This window comes from Opisthorchis viverrini (genome assembly GCF_000715545.1).
Source record: "Opisthorchis viverrini unplaced genomic scaffold opera_v5_106, whole genome shotgun sequence".
In the NCBI taxonomy this organism is placed as follows: domain Eukaryota; kingdom Metazoa; phylum Platyhelminthes; class Trematoda; order Opisthorchiida; family Opisthorchiidae; genus Opisthorchis; species Opisthorchis viverrini.
The window spans coordinates 197,980-216,811 of NW_008751768.1; the positions used below are offsets into that span (position 1 = coordinate 197,980).

The following is an 18,832-nucleotide window of genomic DNA, read 5'->3' on the forward strand; positions in this document are numbered from 1 at the left end:
TTTTCGCCCAACCATGTGAAGGGTGGAAGAGAGCCAGAGGCGGTCAAACAATGACTTGGCAGCGAAGTATGAAAGCCATTACTAGCAAGCTCAGCTGCGCTGGTCACTGCCGTCTTCCTGGATGGGGACCCCGAGACGGACCACATCAATGGTTAGAGACATTATCAGACATGGCCCAGTCACACCCTCAATGGCGCTCATGCATCAAAGCTATTGCCTTCAATGCATAGCTCCTTTTCCATCCCCCCGCTTGACAACCCACTGACAGCGCTGGATTTATGCACCAACTTACCAGCTCGCGCGAGCAATGCGCAGCTACCTACCCCTCAATCATCGGTGAACGAAACTGTGGCAGCTACAACCAGTGTACGACGAGTGCGCGGTTCTTACAGCTGACAAGGATGATGATGATGATGAGAATCGAGGGTGTGGAGCTAGCGAGCGTATGGAAAGCGGTCTTAGATAAGCCGAGTTGACACGTGCCGGTGTGGTTGTCAATCCACTTAGGATCATTAGAAAAAACCTTGGGGTAGGGGGTGGAAACTCCAACCGACCAAAGGTCACGGCATCCCTCCTACACAACTTTCTTAGCACTAGCTCACCCACACAGACTAACAGAAGGTTCAAACGAAGTTCAAGAGGAACCATCAAATGAACCGAACCAGAAGAACTAGACCCTAGGCAGGACCCAAACACATGTAGGTTTCCCCACCGACCCAACACTTGTTCAGCCACTCTAACACACTAAAATCCCTCGTCCGACACCCAACAGAGATTTAGCTTGACTTAGCTGATTGGTTCTCCTTCCGCCTTAAATCTCGATCAACCTCGGAACCTAGTCACTTGGCCTGAGGAAGCTTTTGTGTCAAAAGCGAAACGTTGCCCAGCAACAAATCTACCGATTGTCACCAAACTTTTTCGAAAACGATGACTATCCAATCGGTTTCAAGTATTTTTCACATGACTGTCGACTCTACTTTTAAGCAGAAGCAAAATTTTCACGTCCTGTCGTGAAACCATTCGATGATACATGATCTGCGCAGGATAGTTCCGACCAGCCAATTTCTATTCTGTGCTTCTACTTTCGTGCTTTACACCTACTCTCCCTAACAGACCTTACTTTAATGAGCCCTGAAAAATATCGCGGTGTGACTCACCAACTGTAGATAGCCCACCATATTGCCACAAATATTGCCTCTGAAACCAATGTAATTGAGTTTTTGGTTCATGTTGATTCTTCTGTGTTCCACGTTTACTTTTCCCTCAATGAATGCAACCAAATTCATGATACAAGTGCAGCCATGCGGTCCTGATCTATCTTTGGCAATGTGGTCACTTATCAAAATCTTCCTTAACGATCAGGAACTGAATGAATGGTTTCAAACAATCCGTCAACAAAGTTTAGGGAAAAGATTTTATTGCTTCATTAACTCCTAGTATCGAACCTAAAACTGAGTTGGTCATCAGTTCTAGGACAAATTGTTTTGAGTTCCACGGCAGTTATTTCTTGGAGCAGCCATTTTCACTCAGCTGTATATTAGGTGAATACGATCCAGAGGCTTTGTATTGAAGTTGAGGCCTGAAACCCGATTAGCAAACTCAGTGTCGCTAATTACCATCACTTCATAGAACCTGGATGCGGCGACAGGATTCGGCAGTGGTGAATACAGACATTTTAACGGCTTTGGAGATTGTTGCCTTCAATGCGCGTTTCGATCACACGTTAATAAGAAATCACCACAAGGAGTATGACACTGCTACCAGATATTGTCTCTCACGTAACAACTGTTCGCCTTGAGAAGTTTGTTTAGACTGTTCGCTGTTGGTGTTTGCATGAGAATTGGTTACACACCTACGCAAATCTGACTGTTTTATTCGACCAGCCCAGTGCCTTCTGCCGTCTTATCACTCGAGACAACTTGTAATCCTGAATCATGGTGCTTGATTTTTAGACAAATCAGTGCGGTACAACCTAACATGCAGCTATGTGCATTATTAGATGTGTAAGCCCTATCACTCCACCTGGTCTACAAGAGTTCGAACTGCCGCTGAAGTAAACAAGAGACTGTGAGCACACTAGGCTTGTCTCTCATGGATGCATACTGTTGTGTCGTAGGTGGCCGTCTGTTGGTTGCGCCTGTACTGAGCCTACCAGACCACGCGTAAGGAGAAGACGGAGAACCCTGGACACGGCTGTATTGCGTAAATATATATAGGATACCTACAGGGCCAAATATGGTCGTTCACTTGTTCGTTCTGTACAGCTAGTGGCGGTGTTCCGATCGTGAGCAATTTCAGCCCCGCTCCACCGGCCTTAGGTTGCTAAGCCGTGTTTGGTGTACTCCTGCTTTCCGAACGCACCTGCTTTCCGAACGTGTCGTGCCGATGATGACCTTGGGGACGCGTCACTCTCTTCACATGTGCTTTTTTCATGTCTGGGCGCGTCCTGACATACCTAACTGCATTAATTCAAAAGAGCACGTTATCTTTCGTGACCTGTTCGCTAAAGGTTTTTAGGTTTTCAGCAACCTTATAACTATTGTATTACGTCCAGGTTATTAAGCGTTACTAGTGAATGGGTTGTGACAAAAGACTGAGGTGGTCTGTTGCACTTTCGGATGCTTCGTTCGGGACTGCGAACTCATGGAAATCGGAGTATCTCATGGTGCCATGCTAAAATTGGGTCCAGACATCCGCACCAAATTTTCAGTGTACACTACGTGTAATGCGACCACTCTGGTTATTTTTGATTAGGTTTAGATATTCTGGTGCAGCCCATTTATTCTCAACTGTCTTTTGCTGCATTGGTTTAGTTGTTCAGTGCAAGCCGCAGCACTGACTTTGTTTTCCAATTTAAGAGAATCACCACTTGAGTTTCACAACCCGTCCGATTGCCACTGAGGTGTCGCAGCATTTTAGCAATCTTTTCACTTATTTTTCATGGGTGGTGCAAGTAAACTAATCTGGCAACGTTTTTGCATTGCCTCCATATAGGCGTTTTATTCACACACACTTTTCCTTTCAGATTCGAGCGCAACTTGGATGTAGATCTTGCTTGTGTCTGTCTGGAGAGCGTCTTGCATCGGCACGGAGATCTTATACTCAACACTGTTTGCACGACAAACACCCAAGTGGCAGATAAGTCATCCGAAATTGATGGTCAAATTGACGCTATTCTGAGCTGCGAACAACATTCAGATGATTTTCTTTCTCACCCGACTCTGCAGCTCATTTCTCGCGCGGTCGAGGCAAAGGAGAAGACTAGCACTCTCTTCACTCGACGTTTGACCCGATCCATTTGTCTGGTTGATTTCATTCGGAACCCAACAACAACGTTACAATTTTGAACAACCTGTGAACCTGTGTAAATATACATGCCTGACTGCTTACTTGACATTACTTTTTTAAATTTGTTCTCAAGCGCTGTTGGGGAACCACTTAGTAGGGGAGAAAAGTGTACATTCTCCTGTGCTCGACTCGCATGAAATACCTTTCTTCAAATCTAAGGGAATCCAGAAGACAGGTTAGTTTTTTGGAGATTGGGCTAATGTGCCATCAAATGGTTACCTATTTTTTTTGGACCGCAATGATTGATTTCGATCAACGGAAAGCTTGCCAATGTTGATAGATGGATGCGGTTCACCTTGATTCGTTTTGTCCTAGTCTATAGTCATCGGTTTCCGGTGATATCTGTGGCCAACTTCTCATACGCTCTGCACTTTTCGGGATAGTAAAATTTCTTCTTTATTCACTTTCCCTCACTAGTCGATGACTGGCATTACAGCAGGCGAGTTCTTTAAAAGGCCTTGATCAGGCGACTGGATAATTTCGTTCTTGCTTAGGTTAGTGAGGACTAAAGTGAAGTGGATTTCGTCAGTCTTACTGTTGGCAGCTAATAAGAACTAACGCTAGCATAGACTCTGCAAAAAACGTGTTGGAGCCGTTGTGCGTGAAGGCACTTACTGGTCCATTTGACTGTGGAGCATCCATGGGTGCTTTCATAGTATTGTTCTAGGTCATTTATTTCACTGTATCCTGTGGTTCTTCACTTTGTCGCCAAATGATCAGTGGCGGGAAAGTTGGGATGAGTGGGGTGAGGCAAAAGTGGTTTCTCTAGTTGTGCGTTTTCTCAACTGCCCTCCTTGGATGGAAGAAGCCGGTCATGTGCAGCCTGGGCCATACTGGCGCACCTCGACGATGTGCAAATAGAACCACAGAAGGCTAGCTGTGGTGTTTCAGCAAACTTTGGGGCTGGTTCCGACGGGTCACACTCCGACTTAAGTTCAATTGACACGGAGCTGTGCTCTCCTTGTATCTTGTTATTTTTGGCTATGCCATCTCCGCCGTTGTACGAATTATTTAGCACTATCCCTTATGCATCCACTCGATCGTGCTGCACCACAGTATTGTGCAAAACCTAGCTTCAGTGAATTGGAGGAATCTTGAATCACCAGATAACAATGGTGGATACAGCCAACGTTTTGACAACACTCGAGGGGCACACTAGCCCCCATTTCGTTAAAATTAAGGACAGGATGATGGATGAACCACATTCTCTAGGTAATTGAGTCTGCTGAACAGAAGCACGTATTGAGAGTTGAAGGACTGAAGATAGCATTCTAGGAATCAATCAACAAGGCTTACGACTTCCAATGGGAGTGAGCTACTCTGCTCATCAGCTCCATTTCACACAAGCGATTGCAGATGGAGTCATGTACTAGGTCACGGAGCAACTGGACTTCACAATTTCCTACGACAATTACGAGGACGATATCCAGCACGAGTTTCAACATAGGCTAACTGTGAAGTCGGTTAGGAATGTGTGCAAATTGTTTTTAAAGATCCATGCTTTGGTAGTAACCTGACTCATCGCTTGGTTGAATAGTTGGATGAGTTGAAAGGCCATTTTTGCTATTTTCAGCTAATGCTAGGATTGTCGCAATGCTTTTGTAACCCGCGCGTCTGTTGTATTTGATTTTTGATATCAAACAAGACGGTTTTATCGCATACCTCAAACAATCCTGGTTTTCAGCCTGTTTGGGGTGTACACGATATCAAGGGTAGATGGATTTTTACGACAAATTGCTCCAGAAGGGTATTTTTATTGTTGTTGGTAACTTGGAGTCGCCAGAAACAAAACAAAAAAGAGAAGAATCGTCCGTGTTTTGACATGCATTCAAATTCAGAATATTTTAACGGCCACGTAGGGAATGGTTTCCATCAGTTTTCTCTGAAAGTCTTCAACCTGGTTTTCTCTGTCTTCAGGGACGTCAAAGTGGACTATGTCGAATCTTTCCGGGTTTTCAGGTTTCATTAGAAACGCACCAAACTGTCGAAGGAAAAGCACAACAAGACGGTAATATGGAAGTAGCTGAATCATGCAGAGGAAAAACACGTACCCTAAGGTTTCCGACCCTCTGACAGGTTGCGTGTTCTCGTCATCCAGCCATTGTGCTATGTAGGTACGCCTCAGTGAGCATCTTCGCTATGTTGAAAGTTATTTATAGGATCCGACATCTACAAGCACTTTAAGGGTCATTTTCCTGTGTTACAGGCTTACTTGTTCCCTCGATTACACAGAACATTGGCAAAGCATCAGATTTCAATTCTTTATTCGTGCTGCGAGAGGAAGCTAACATTTAGTATTTCGTTTGTTAGTAGTACCATTCGTTGCTTACATGGGAAGACTATCGGTCGGTTTCTCTGACCTTTTAAGCCCATTAGTCGGTGCTGTTCGATAGCGTTAATGACCTTCACTTTCCGACCGCTCAAAGTGTTATTTCTGTACTTCTTTTGGTTCAGATCTTTACTGAAAACCGTTTGAACCCCAGTTGTACAGTTCCTTGTTCATTTTGTTCGCGAATTTCAAAATAAAGTTATTTAATATGTCCCTGAATAGGTCATCATCGTTAGTGGTCGGGCCTAGATGCCTCACAAGTGTCGGACGTGTCTATGGATCGGTGCTGTTCAATACAGTTAAACAAGTGGCTTCTGCTTAGCCAGTGTGATCAAACTGTACGCATCCGTGAACCCCCATCTCAATGCCTGTGAATGTGGAGGTGATTCCCTTTCGTTACTTGTTTTTGTAGGTCTAGTTTGTTCTAACGTGAAGTGGTAAACTACTTAACTGAAAATAATGGTAACGTTGGACATCTCACGAATTTGCATAGCGTTTGGAACTCTGATCACTACTAAACACTGCAATTCAGCAGTTGGATTGTACTCAATGGGGACGAGATAAATCCTTACTCTTTCTATTTGTTATGCACCCAGCCCGTCTGAAATCGTCTCCGTTTTAGAAAATTTTCGCTCCTCCGAGGTAAAGTTCACACCTAAACGAATTCTATTGTGTCTACGCAAACACATAAAGCCATTTAGTGCCACATATCTCTGTAATCACCTTCAAGTTTACAGTAGACTGAAGCACAAAAACAGCATCACTCAGCCAACTTGATCTTACTTCCGGTACAAGTACACGTTATGAGTTCACCACAAAAGAAAATATGGTAGGAAGCAATGGTTATTTCTAGAAACTTTTGTGGAAGAATATACACAAATTGAACCACTCATTAGAATAGTGGCATGTTCTAAAATAATTATTCATCAACCGCTTGTGAGGTGTTCTGTCCCCTAGGGAGTATCACTGAAGTGGACCCCTTGCGACGTTCTAGAAAGGTCAACCACAAGTGTGCATAGTAGTTTTTCAGTAGCAATGCCTCATTTTNGAGCAGCTGATAAGGGTGTACAAAAACACGCTTTTATTAAAGCCAAATCCTGGAACATTTTGGGGGTTTCAATTCACACTGTTGACATGAACACTTTTGCATCGTTTACCGGGTGACCTGCTCTCGTTTCTGAAGGTGTAGACGCTAATTTCTGGCCACAGCAACAGACAGACTCTCCTAGTCTGCCTTTACGGCCCAATCTTGTGCAAATTAAATGATTTATTTGCAGTCCTGTGTTCCCCTGGACCAATCAGATATCACTCGCGCCGCGTACTTTTCGGTCGCTGGTCCTACCCGGGCCATGAACATTTTATCGGGGACTAGCTGACAGCTTCTCTGCATTTTATGGATACCAGATAGAATGCTGAATGAAACGCCCAGGTAACTCGGTTTGTTTCCGAAAAAGACCAGATCAACTAAATAATCAAATTAGTGAACATTTCGTAAACTTGTGGGAAAGACTGTGGACTAGAATGCGGACAACCAATGACTTTGTCGTCCACATACTCGCAGAATTGTATGGAGCGGGTGCTGGCATGGTAAAAGACCAAAAATTGTAAACAGCAAGAAAGAGGAGAGTTGCAGATTAATGCGCGATGGTTTCAAAGTAACCTTTTCAATGTGAGCGTGTTTGGTTAAATGTTATGGGCAAAATCACTGATTTGCCTAGAAATATGTTTGTCCATTGGCAACACTGGAGAAAAGTGTACTTCCATAAACATAACATCTTACGAGAACAAGTATAAATTTGCTTCACTTTTAAAAGCATCGATTCACAGAAAAATAGCGTCCAATTCTGACGAATGAGCTCGTACATGATGCGCAAGACAAAACACAACGATGCATTCCGAATTCACCGTTTGATTTCACTACTAAAGTTAAATATTCTATCTTAGAAACCTCGAGGGGACCTATATCCAGTCTTCAAGTTGACACAGCATATATGCGCTTATTTTGTTTGGAGTGTTTGGAATATCATATTCAGTTGGAAATTTACCTTTTGACTCAATTTTTGAAATCAACCAGGCAATTAAAATTTTGGTTTATGCTGTACATGGAAATATAGGATTTTGCTTCACTCCAGATCAGGACAAGACTTCCAGAGCTTTAATAAGTCGTTCGGTAGGCACATTTGGATTGTGATTTGAAGATCTACAGGATCGCCCCATGTTCTCCTGTAGCACTCTTTACGTACCTAACTGCCACGCCGCCAGAAGGAAGCACGAGGGCTGGAATGCTGCCAGGTTGTTCAAGCCCAAACAAGGGAAGCCGAGAGGCATGTAGATGTTTTCTGAAAGGTTCCAGCACCCCGAGAGCTCCCAGTTTATTGTAAGGCCAATTAACCTGTTCGATTTTGCCAAGCAGTTATTACAATCGATAAGTTCTTGATCCTACACACTCATGCAGATTTAAGAAGGATTCGAAATGCTTCACTGAGCGTTATTCGGCACGGTATCAAGTTGTTTTCGTACCATACCACAGTATAAGTGGTTTGATTGAATTCCGTTAAGTGGTTCCTAGCTGGGCATGAAAACACACAAGCAGCAGATGTTAGTCCATCCTTGGATTCTATACATTTTTTCTCATCTGGCTCTTACCATTTTCAATAAGTCGCGGAGTACACATGAACACAAGTCCTTTGAGTTACCCGTTTTCCGACCGCCTTGCGGTAAAGTAGCCGTACACTTATTTTTATTGTGAATCAGATCGTAAACTGGATTTTATCAAGACAGTTCAGTAGCACTCCAGGTGTCCTAATGAACATCTTGATTGCACGATGTTGAAAACAATAAAGCCGAGGCTCCACATCGGCAAGAAGTAGCGCTCCGCGTTGTGGGAGTTTAGAGTCGGGGATTGTCAAGCACTGTATAAACACAACTTGCAATGAGGGATTGTGTCATCTGACGCAGGCCGCCTGCCCAGCTTTTCCGGAATAACAGCAATACGTCAAAAACGTTAGATTTGAACGTTCCGCTTAGGAGGTGGACACAATAACATTTCATGGCTGGACTACACGCTCCTTTTACTGTCGGCATGGAAAAAATATGTGGTGAAAGAGAAATAAGATGTTGTCTTCAAAACATCCACTTTTATGACAACTAGGGAGATCTTGTCCTTTTCAAGGAGTGAACTACATGAATCCTTGAAGGTATTATGAAAGGTGAAATGTATCATGGTAAAGATATGTTATGGCAACTGTGTTATGTGGCATCTTGCTATCGAGACTATCAGAAGTTTTTGTGGTTCAAATCACTGGAGTTCTATTTCTTAGGATCCCTGTTTTGGGCAGTAGCAGCGGGCGAATTTGGAACTCCTTTTCAAAAGGAAGTGTGACGTACAGGTAAACGATCGGAATTCGTTAATAGTTTGGTTTATACAAATTGATTCCCGAAAATCTAGTATCTTTCCAGAAGATTAAAGTGGAACTAATCGATGTACGGTCAAATTGAGAAGAACGGCATAGCATATCGGGACCAAATACCCTGGTACGTAGTAAATATCCGAGATTTCTTTGAGAATTGCTCGATGAGAAAAGCTGACTTGTTGAATGAAGAAGGACTAGAAAAGAGCGGTGATATGGGGTGGGAATAAAAGTCCCCGTTTTGTTTCTCAACGTAAACGTTTATCGTGGATCTTCCACCAGAATATAGCTTGAAGTTACTGCAATCCGCAATGAGGCGTCAGTTCCTCAAAATGATCTCATTATAGAACATGTCTAAATGTTAAACATTGTGATGACTCAACATACAGTTTTTTGGTCTCGCAGGGACAATGCATAAAAGTCTTTCTTTCTTCGCTTTCAGTGGGACCACGAGGACCTCACTTTCCGTAGAAATAGTGTAATTTAGACTTTAGACATTTGTGCGGAAATTGAAGTATTCCTTCGGTTGATCAAAACGATTACAGGATTTGCACTGAAAACGGAAGTTGCGGATTATCGGTGACCAGAACTCAGATTTGTACCAAGTTTGTCGAATGTGACTGCCAGTAACCCTACCGCGACTGTGCAAGGGACATCATTTTCAATACCCTAGCGAACCCCATTCCTTAAACACGTACTGAAGTGGACAAAACCAAGTTAGCATTACCACAAAAATGCAATGGAGTCCACTAATCATTCAAAGTAGACATTGACACGCTGGGTTTTTTAATGCTACATCTTGTGGAAGCAGATTTCCCACTGACTCAAGACTGTGCTAACTCACTACCCATCCATCAGCCGTCAGGAAAATGTTGGCCTGGTTTGTGATCATGACTGGTTCAGCGTATTCAACTTCCGGTTGAACAGTTAAGAAACACGGTAGACAAACTGAAAAATTTATCGTGCCTTGCTAGCATATGTAAACAAAAAATTTTCGGGACATTACTTTAATTTTCCTGTTCCAAGGTGTGTCTTACCTCCTTTCCTCTCTATTTTATCGCTTACAGTTACCCGTAATAAGAGAATGAAGCTCTCTCGTCATCAAGCAAAATAAATTGTGGGACCGTGTCAGTCTTGTGCGGGTTGTACGGGCAAAAGCTTATAGCAGGCACCTACAGTCAAAGCTAAGATTTGAGTGCACAAAATAACTATTACCTCCTGCCTTAATAGGTATCACTACAATCTTCTGCACTGCTATTTTCCTGTATCATATTTTACACCTATGTGGCCTGTCATGTAACGTAAGAGTAGTTTGTGTGATCCCTGTGACTAGTATACGAACTCATCGGCCGCAGTTTTTCTGAGTTTTTATAAAAAGTTATGCAAGTTCGAAGGTTGGCCAAAGGTTTCAGTTGAATCGACAAACACGTGCCCTCCTGTGTCTGTCGTATTCAAAACCATATCTTATGTAAAGCTTAGGAGGCCACTGTTGAACACTTTTCAAAGTTTAGTTGAGGAAGGGTCCTACACCGACATCTACCGCTTGACAGAAACTCGGAAGGCTGTCTTTTCATACTTGCAATCTGACTCATTATTCAGCGTCTACCGAATTTCATTTTAACTTGCGTTATGTACTAGAGTAACAAAAGGATCAGCAATTCAGGCCTGTGTGATGTAGCCAATGAAGGGTGCACTTGGTCTTCATACGCGTTCAATCAGTGACCATTAATGCAAGCCAGAAGACGCTCATGCTCTGTATTCAACGGCGTAGATTTTAGTAGGAAGCGTTTGATCGTGCGCGTATTAGCTCTGGCGTTCTGTTCAGTTTTTCGCTTTCATACCGCGACTTTCAGTTTATATTTCCTTTTGCTGTTTCCCTTATTTGATTTAATGGGACAACTAAAGTTTGAAGGTTTTAACTTTCCTAGATGGCTTTCGAGTACTTACCGGGCAGTCACTTTTAAGATTATGCTAAATCGGTACTTAGCTTACAGCCCAAACGAGTCTTTTTTACAGGTTAATGAGTAAGTACCAACTGTCTTTCGAAAAAGAACGAAACGCCACTCCCACTAGGGAATCTACAGACTGAGGCGATGTTGACATGGCGGTGAGCCAATTATTGTTCGGAAAGTTACTGTAAAATTGAAATTCAGGCATGTTAGATGCGCATGCTCGTTTCGTATGACAGGCGCTGTACGAGGGTGCTGGGTCATTCTGAACCTGGTCCAGAATGTTCGCTGGGCGGTTCGACTATTGTATCATCTATGGATCGTTTGTGTGGTGTTATACGAGGTTTAGGTTCGTACAGAAAGGCACACTTGATAAGAAACATCAAGCCAAATGTGAAAATGTCGATAAATGCTCACATCCGAGTTTTACTTATTTTTTGATGGTTTGGCCTCACTGTCCGCTTTTTATGTCTTGTCAACAAAGTGCATCCTCTATACCATACACATGCACCGACATCCGTGACATTCGAAATCGCAAATTTTTCGCTTTATTTTAAGTTTTCGCCTTTCCCCTTCCATCCATGTGTGCAAGGCCAACTGTGTTTTAATTAGCTGAATTCCGTATGGTAACATATTGATTTCAAAAGACGTAGATCGTGTTACAATAGGAAAGGTCAGCTGAAACGAGAAAATGCAACGAATCGAACGTTCCGAATACCGCATTACAGTGCTGTCGACCTTTTTTATTCCATGATATATATCTTGCTCCAAGGCAACTAGGTTCTGTGAAAGAAGACCTATCTTCAGGAAAATAGGTTGTTCTCCCTTGAAGGAAGATGTCAACATTAGTGTACTCTTAATCCTATGCGAAGGTGATCACCGATCCAGGTGGTAGTGTGATGTTGATTTCGAAAATAAAAATAACTGATTCACTTTCTGCAATCACGTTTCCCCAATTCCAAGTAAATGAGCCTGTTTCCTGATAAATGGATTCAGTAATAGTATAAAGACTGTTTATCCACGTTGCGAAAGAATAAAGTTGGTTAAAGCTTACTTATCGAATTCCAACGTAACGAAGACGATGAATACTTGGTGGGTTCTACCAAGTTCACGAAACCGTAATACATGGTTGCAGATGCTTGTGTCAAGATAATACCCGGGCTTGCATTCTTTATACATTTAATTTGATGTGAGGGATTAAAACTAAACAAAGATCGTCCAGGCAAAGGAAATATTTCTTTTTCGAAACTCATCGAGGGGCGTGTTGTGAAGTGGGTCAATGTATTCGTCGTTGGCAGCTAAGCTAGTGCAGACCAACGCTGAGCCAAGCAAGCTAATTGCAAGCGTTCCATCACTGACTGAGGTGAGAGCATCAGTGTGTTGTTAGCGAACGCGTGCTCTCGCTTATCGCTTGATGCCGGAGTGGGCTCCACTCTTGGTATCTCAGGGCTGAAGGTACACGCGAATACATAAAGAGGACTGACATCTTATTATGAACGTCCAAAGCAAGCCAGTTATCAGATTGTGAATGAGTATTTCGTTCCGCAAGTGGAGCCAGTTTATAGTGAAAAGCCAAGTAGCACTATCCAGCTGTTTCATCTTTACTGAGTGAGTGGTACGCAACAAAAGTCACAAATATGAAATCTACCCGAATCTCACGCTACTCACACGCTCCAAGTAGGTCAGAAGGAAGAACTAATCGGGTGACGATCGAACCTTTCATCTGGGGAGTCGCCACCGGAAGAATCCATCAAGATGATACAACTTGGTGTGCATCACGTGGCTGAGGGCGACACTACATCCTCTCTAGTTACCAGCGAACTGCGTTAATGACCAGCTGCTTACGGTAGAAAGGTCATGTGTTCAACTACCTGCAAGGAGGTCGCCTGTTGGCAACTACATGCAGATTGGTGAGAAGCACGTTGCTCATGGTCTAAATAAGAACGGGACATAGATTATTTCTATTTACAGGACGAAATCTCGATTGAAAACTATCAGATCTCCTCACACTATCAACAGGTCAACATAACAGTATAGTGGACTACAGACCAACCAACAGAAACCCTCAAGCAAATAGCCCGTTCTAATCGGTGGTGGCACTTATATTATTACATATGTTTCAGTATTCAACGCACAACCACTGGCTCATCGCTAAACTCTGTTCGCTAATAACGAACTGTTGTTGGCACTTTACCCAATGGTGAAAAGTTTGCAATTAAATCGCCTAACTCATCGTACCAAACACGGACCATGTGGTGGGATATTTTAATTCATTTTAATGAAACGAGAATTATCAAGCATGACAGAACTGTGGTGAATCAATATCAACTAAACTCTAGCAAAGAGGTTGGTGAACGGTCAAGACCCCTCAAAATCGGTGTGCAATATGTGGTCTTGGAGCGAAGGACGAACACAATGAGCCATGTACTATACTGGGAAAACTTAACAATTCCTAGATCAGTTTCGGAATGCAGGTAGTGGATTAGGGCGAAATCCCTCATGATAAAGCCTTTTAGGTCGAGATGGAGAGTAACGTGGTTGAAATTCCGAGCTGTTCGTTAGCCATATGGTTATACTGCACATCGATGCGTGCAAGACCACCGGTTGGTACCTAATAAAAATGGTAGAGTTCATGTTTTATCAGCTGATTTCCACCGTGTATCTCATACAACTCGTTAGAAATAGTTAAAGTAAACAGTTATTCGTTTTGTCAGAATGTTTGTTTAGCCTTTTAGGCGGAACAGTTTTTGGCGATCGGGTTGTTGACTTCTTGTTCGTCATTGTCGTGTGGACATTGGTAATGAATGGATACCGTGAACCCTAAAGGAGTTGATGAATCAGGAATGAAACTGTGCTTTTTTGCTCATGGTGGTTGTTTGTGGTCACCCACCAGGCAAAGCGATGGTGAATTGTCGTGTATCGGAGACGAAATCGACTGAATTTCCTTGTGCGTCACTGTTCAACGCTTTCACAGTCTAGCAATGACAGAATATTTCATTTATTGGACTGATCTCATGTTTACACTGTCCGCGTATATGTCACGTGATTTAGAAAGCTCTAAAAAGGCTTTTCTCATTATGATGCAGTCTAATCTCAGCAAAAAGATTCCAGAGCAGTTCGTTGTCACCATTCCTTTTCATACAAACAGTGACTGGTCTAGATGCCCGACAATCAAAAGTTTGTCAATTAATCTGTTTTTTGCATATTCACACACTGCCATTTGACGTAAATATTTCTGTGATGCAGTTACCGGTACTTATTCCCCAGTTCAGTCATATAAGAATAAAACGTATCGGAAAAATCCTCTGACTTCTCATAATTGGAAAACTTAGTGAAATAACATACCTTTTTCTCTAGGTTCCGTTCGCGCTTTGTGTACTGCTGACTGAAAACAACAGTTAAAACTGATGACCTGACAGTCTTCTGAGGGTCACAGTGATGCGTTGAGAAAAGTGTTAATGAACATCTTTTTGTGATTTGATTATGATATGTTCAGTCGAAAGGCAGATCTCAGTTTCCTGTGCGTCCACTGACAGCCTAATTGGGAAACCACTAGGAGCAGATATGTCACAATTCAAGTGAATGAAAGCTTCGACATATGATGACGGCTTAATGAGTCAACGAGAACTTGCGTAAGGACGGAGTGGATCCGACGTGTTTATGCTAGTTTCACCATCCTAGTGATAATACAGCGCAAGAGTGGGCAAAGAAAACGAAGTTTAACGAAATACACTCATTTGCATACCAATTGGGCATTCACGGATGACCAAACTGAATCTCTCGTTTATGACGTTCAATTATAGCATGTTTGAGGGAATTTAGGTAGCTGCTCCCCGGACAGGGTGAAACCAGTGATAAGCTCTCGAAGAGTTTTCAGCAACCTTTTGGTTAATATGGTAGGCCTGAAAACAGATTCGCTCTCAGGTATTGTCCAAAGAAGCTTAGTCGACTGGTCAGTGCACGGCCCCTAAAATAGTTACCAAGGCTCAAAAGTCCAGCGGGAACATCGGTCAGTGTTTCCCTTTTTTCTCTGAGGATTGTTTCATCGGCTTGGACACCTCAAGTCCTGGTCGTCGGTAGGCTCAAGTTTCGCTGGACACTTGGTGGACAGTGATTGTTCCTCCAGAAGCGGCCTATTGTCTCTGATGCACCTGGAATAGATACCATATGGCAACTAGCAGCTGACTCAGTGATGTCAAATCAGCAAAACTGGTTGCATTGTCTGAACGGCAATTCGCTTGCTCAATCGCTGAATATACCATCAGTGAACACTGATTTCCTATTTCTTCAGTGGTGAGCTAAGACATCTATATGATGCCGATTTATTAAATCCAGCATGATAATCTTAGCAGCGGATCCACGGAAAGACTCGGTAACTAATACTCAAACGTCAGTGTGGTGCGGTTGGATACAGAATTCGGCAAAAATTGACTGTGATCGATCCACTTTGTTTTACGCCATTCACATCCTCAGAAGAGCAAAGAAGTTGATCGAGTAGATCGATATTAGTTGTAACTAGTATACTGTGAACTAGAAGCTATCGTGTTTTGTGGGAGACTAGGACCAGCTGTGCGAGCATTGACGCTCTAGAGGTGAAAGTTAACCTTGTCCATTGATCCACTCTCACTTTATGATCACAGAAGATTGGCAACTGGCTTTTGACCAGTTTACAAGGGTCAACGGTTGATGTGTTAGACTCCGCTTTTTTCAGCGCAGCATCAGATCAAGTGTAAATAGGTTGTTTTAGCTGATCACCTACGATTCGGAAATTGCAGAACGCTTCTGGATCAAAAAAATCTTGCACATGCATACTATTCGGGCCAAACTGCCTCGCGCAAAAAAGCCAGATTTTCGCGTTTGTCCAATTAATAATAATAATAATAATAATAACAATAATAATAATAATAATAATAAATATGTTTACTGACTCCAGTACTGAATAACTAATACGGATTCATTCCTTGTGTTTTAGATGAAAAAAGCCATCCCTCTCACTAAAGTGTGCAGTTACTTGGTGTGCTTCACAATCGCGGGAAGCTGTTCACGCTTTGCTGGCACAATTGGTGCACTACCTCCTAGCTTATGGAACGGGACACGGCGGATATTGAAGATAACAAGTGCTCGTACTTCTGCGACTGATACATTGTGGCGCACCAATTAGGAGTGTGAATAATCTGCCAATCAATGCAGAAGCTTACCGGATGCCCGTAAATGACTCAGCAATGACGAAACATGCACCAAGCAGTGGACATAAAAGGTGTAAAATCAGGTACGTCCTGAGGTTGCACCATAGCTACTGGTGGCTCTGTTCATGTGCACTGAAACATTGGGTAAGTTTTTACCACATGTCCTGCGTACGCTGAATACATTCGAGATACTTCACCGCTGTCCATAGCCACTTCAGTCAAATGAAAAATATCCTCACTTGAGGTTTATGCGTATCTGATGACGATGCTAACCGACTGCGTGATGTTTCCTACAAATTTGTGTGATACTGGAGAATCTGGGAGACTACCCATCACTGTCTGATTAACTTATGGGGTGCGTGCTGCCCAGAGCCAATGCACCAGTCGTGGTCATGTTGCGTTCTCACGTTGTCACATAGTTTTGTCACATGACGTAATTATAATGTTAGACAGTTATGGAGGATTTTCACAGGCCTGCTTGCTTCATATTTTTGTGATCATGTGTTAACTCAGACTAAATTGACTCTATTAGAATAATGAAGCTATTGTCCCGGTGGGAAATCCGGTTCTTTGACAGTCAATTGCATCCTACCAACCGAGGGGTCCGCTATTTCTTCATAACCTATCCATTGTTTGATTTAACCTATATTCACAACGGTAAATGATGACTCAGGCAGCTTCACAATGATGGTGCAAACACCTACTTGGTGAGTTGCGATTCCATTACTAATACAGCAAGATGTAAGTGCTTGGTTCCCAAATATGCTGTTTTAGAACCACCAACTTTGAACGGCAATTTTATTAATTAACTTGTATGGTTTACAGGCAGGCCAGTAAATGTCATAATCAGCTTAACAACTTGAATCCTCAAATAAAACCTAGTAAGGAGGTAGCTTCAGATCCGGGCGTAACAACCTTATCAGATTGGCGATAAATCAATATTCTTCGTTTATCAGGAGCTGATTGATACTGGCACAGTTTCGAGCTATTCGCCAACCTATTCGCTAGGATTACTACACCAGTGTGTAGATGAGTAAGGGACTTATGCACAGAATAAGTTCCTAGAAAGGCTATCCAAAGTGGACAAAAACGGATTTGAGGAGGGTATTCACTTATTAGCAATGGTTGATAGACCCAAAGAGCAGGAATCGTGGAGAATCTATTTTGACCAAAGAAGGGTAGCAAAAATAGCAGTAGAAGTCCAGAAGTGAAACCCTTTGGTCTGCTTTGGTTTAGTTGAGGAGTGGCCCCCCTGTGGACTGGGTCTGCAAAATCAGATGCAACGACTGCACCAAGGTTGACATACGAGAAACAGAGCTAGGGCTGGCCACACCAGAGCTGGTGAGAACAATGAGAGGGCAAACAGACCAACAGGGAATGCAGTTCAATAATAACGGTTGACCAAAAACACGGGGATTGCTGGACTTTCACTAGACTCACTAGAAAAAGTTACAGTCTTGAGGTGGAGACCACAGCGGCTAATGACTGATGCGGTTAAATTGCCAAGCGTCTCACTGTTAATAAAACAGGCGTAAAACTGTTGAGCATTGTGAAGGGTGAGTTATGATGTCAAACTGACAAGTGGCTGTGTGCAGCGGTCATCAGGAGCAACTAGGAGAGGCAAACTGGGCCTAGAATACACAACCCGAGATAAAAATCCACGTACTTAAACCCTACTCCTAACGGGATTATTGTGAAAGTGTTTAAGACACAGACCAACGAGAACTGCATATGAAACCCGAAAGGAAGTTTCAACCAAAGTACTCTAAACCTGAATAAAAGGATAAAAACTCAACCAAAAAGAGTCTTTGACCGAAATTTGACGATAATCTAATGTGATGATGGAAATGAAGCTTGAATGTCTGAAACTCGGTCACCCTGACATTCATTCGGACAAAGCTTCTGTATCAAATACGGAACGTCACTCAGCAATGAATGCAGATTTATTTAGCCTTTTGAAGCGATAAACTCTCGATTGATTCCAAGCTGTTCACAACTGATCTGAACTGTGTGTGCGAGTATAACACAATAAGAAGTATCCACAAATCCCATACTATCAAGGTCCTTCTTAGGAAGATAATGCGAGGTAATGTGACTTTTTTGGCATTTCTTCAAAAGGTTTTGTTTGACCTACTGAATGATTTGCATGTCAATCAATGGATAATACTAACGCCGAGGAGTCGTCCGTTCACACGGCTGGGGTTTTCAAACGTTATTTCTTGGCAGCAGTAGACAAATTATTTGACAGAAAATCTGCTACCGCAAACCGTCTTCCCAGATAGTGAATCATAGAGAGCTGGATTTGTACAAAACGTTTTAGCCCACAATGTGTAGTATGACCGGCTACTGATTTATGTTTGGAAAAGTAGGATTATCCGTCTTGTTTTTCTCATGAAATTGGAATGAGACGTCTGTCTGATTGCGCAATCAGTTCCCACATAACCTCCACTGTATTACCTACTCTACTCTTAACATACAAGTCTCTTTGGGCAAAACCAGATTCAGAATGGTTAAATCAACACTCACCTCTTTTGCCACTTCTAGCAACACGGTAATATCCTTTTCCTCTCTACACTGGACTATCACACGACGCATTCTTATTGAGTGGTT

General features: G+C 42.7%; 3 protein-coding genes across 3 annotated transcripts in view; 1 reads left to right on the plus strand and 2 right to left on the minus strand.

Moving 5' to 3' along the window:
- Window positions 1–3,387, plus strand: part of T265_05748 (hypothetical protein) — a gene marked incomplete at both ends in the record, with an annotated part of 39,613 nt that extends 36,226 nt beyond the window's left edge. Inside the window, one exon of the mRNA XM_009170828.1 lies at window positions 3,026–3,387. Coding sequence (XP_009169092.1) covers window positions 3,026–3,347 — 322 coding nt within the window. The remainder of the gene's footprint in view (window positions 1–3,025) is intronic.
- T265_05747 (hypothetical protein) overlaps window positions 1–4,002 on the minus strand; it is a gene marked incomplete at both ends in the record, with an annotated part of 12,145 nt that extends 8,143 nt beyond the window's left edge. Inside the window, one exon of the mRNA XM_009170827.1 lies at window positions 3,908–4,002. Within this exon, the coding sequence (XP_009169091.1) occupies window positions 3,908–4,002 (95 nt within the window). The remainder of the gene's footprint in view (window positions 1–3,907) is intronic.
- A 953-nt stretch (window positions 4,003–4,955) lies between these two features.
- Window positions 4,956–18,832, minus strand: T265_13845 (hypothetical protein; the record flags this gene model as incomplete). Its single annotated transcript, XM_009170858.1, has 2 exons — window positions 4,956–5,329; window positions 18,749–18,832. 2 exons carry the CDS (start codon window positions 18,815–18,817, stop codon window positions 5,183–5,185), a joined length of 216 nt encoding a protein of 71 aa, XP_009169122.1.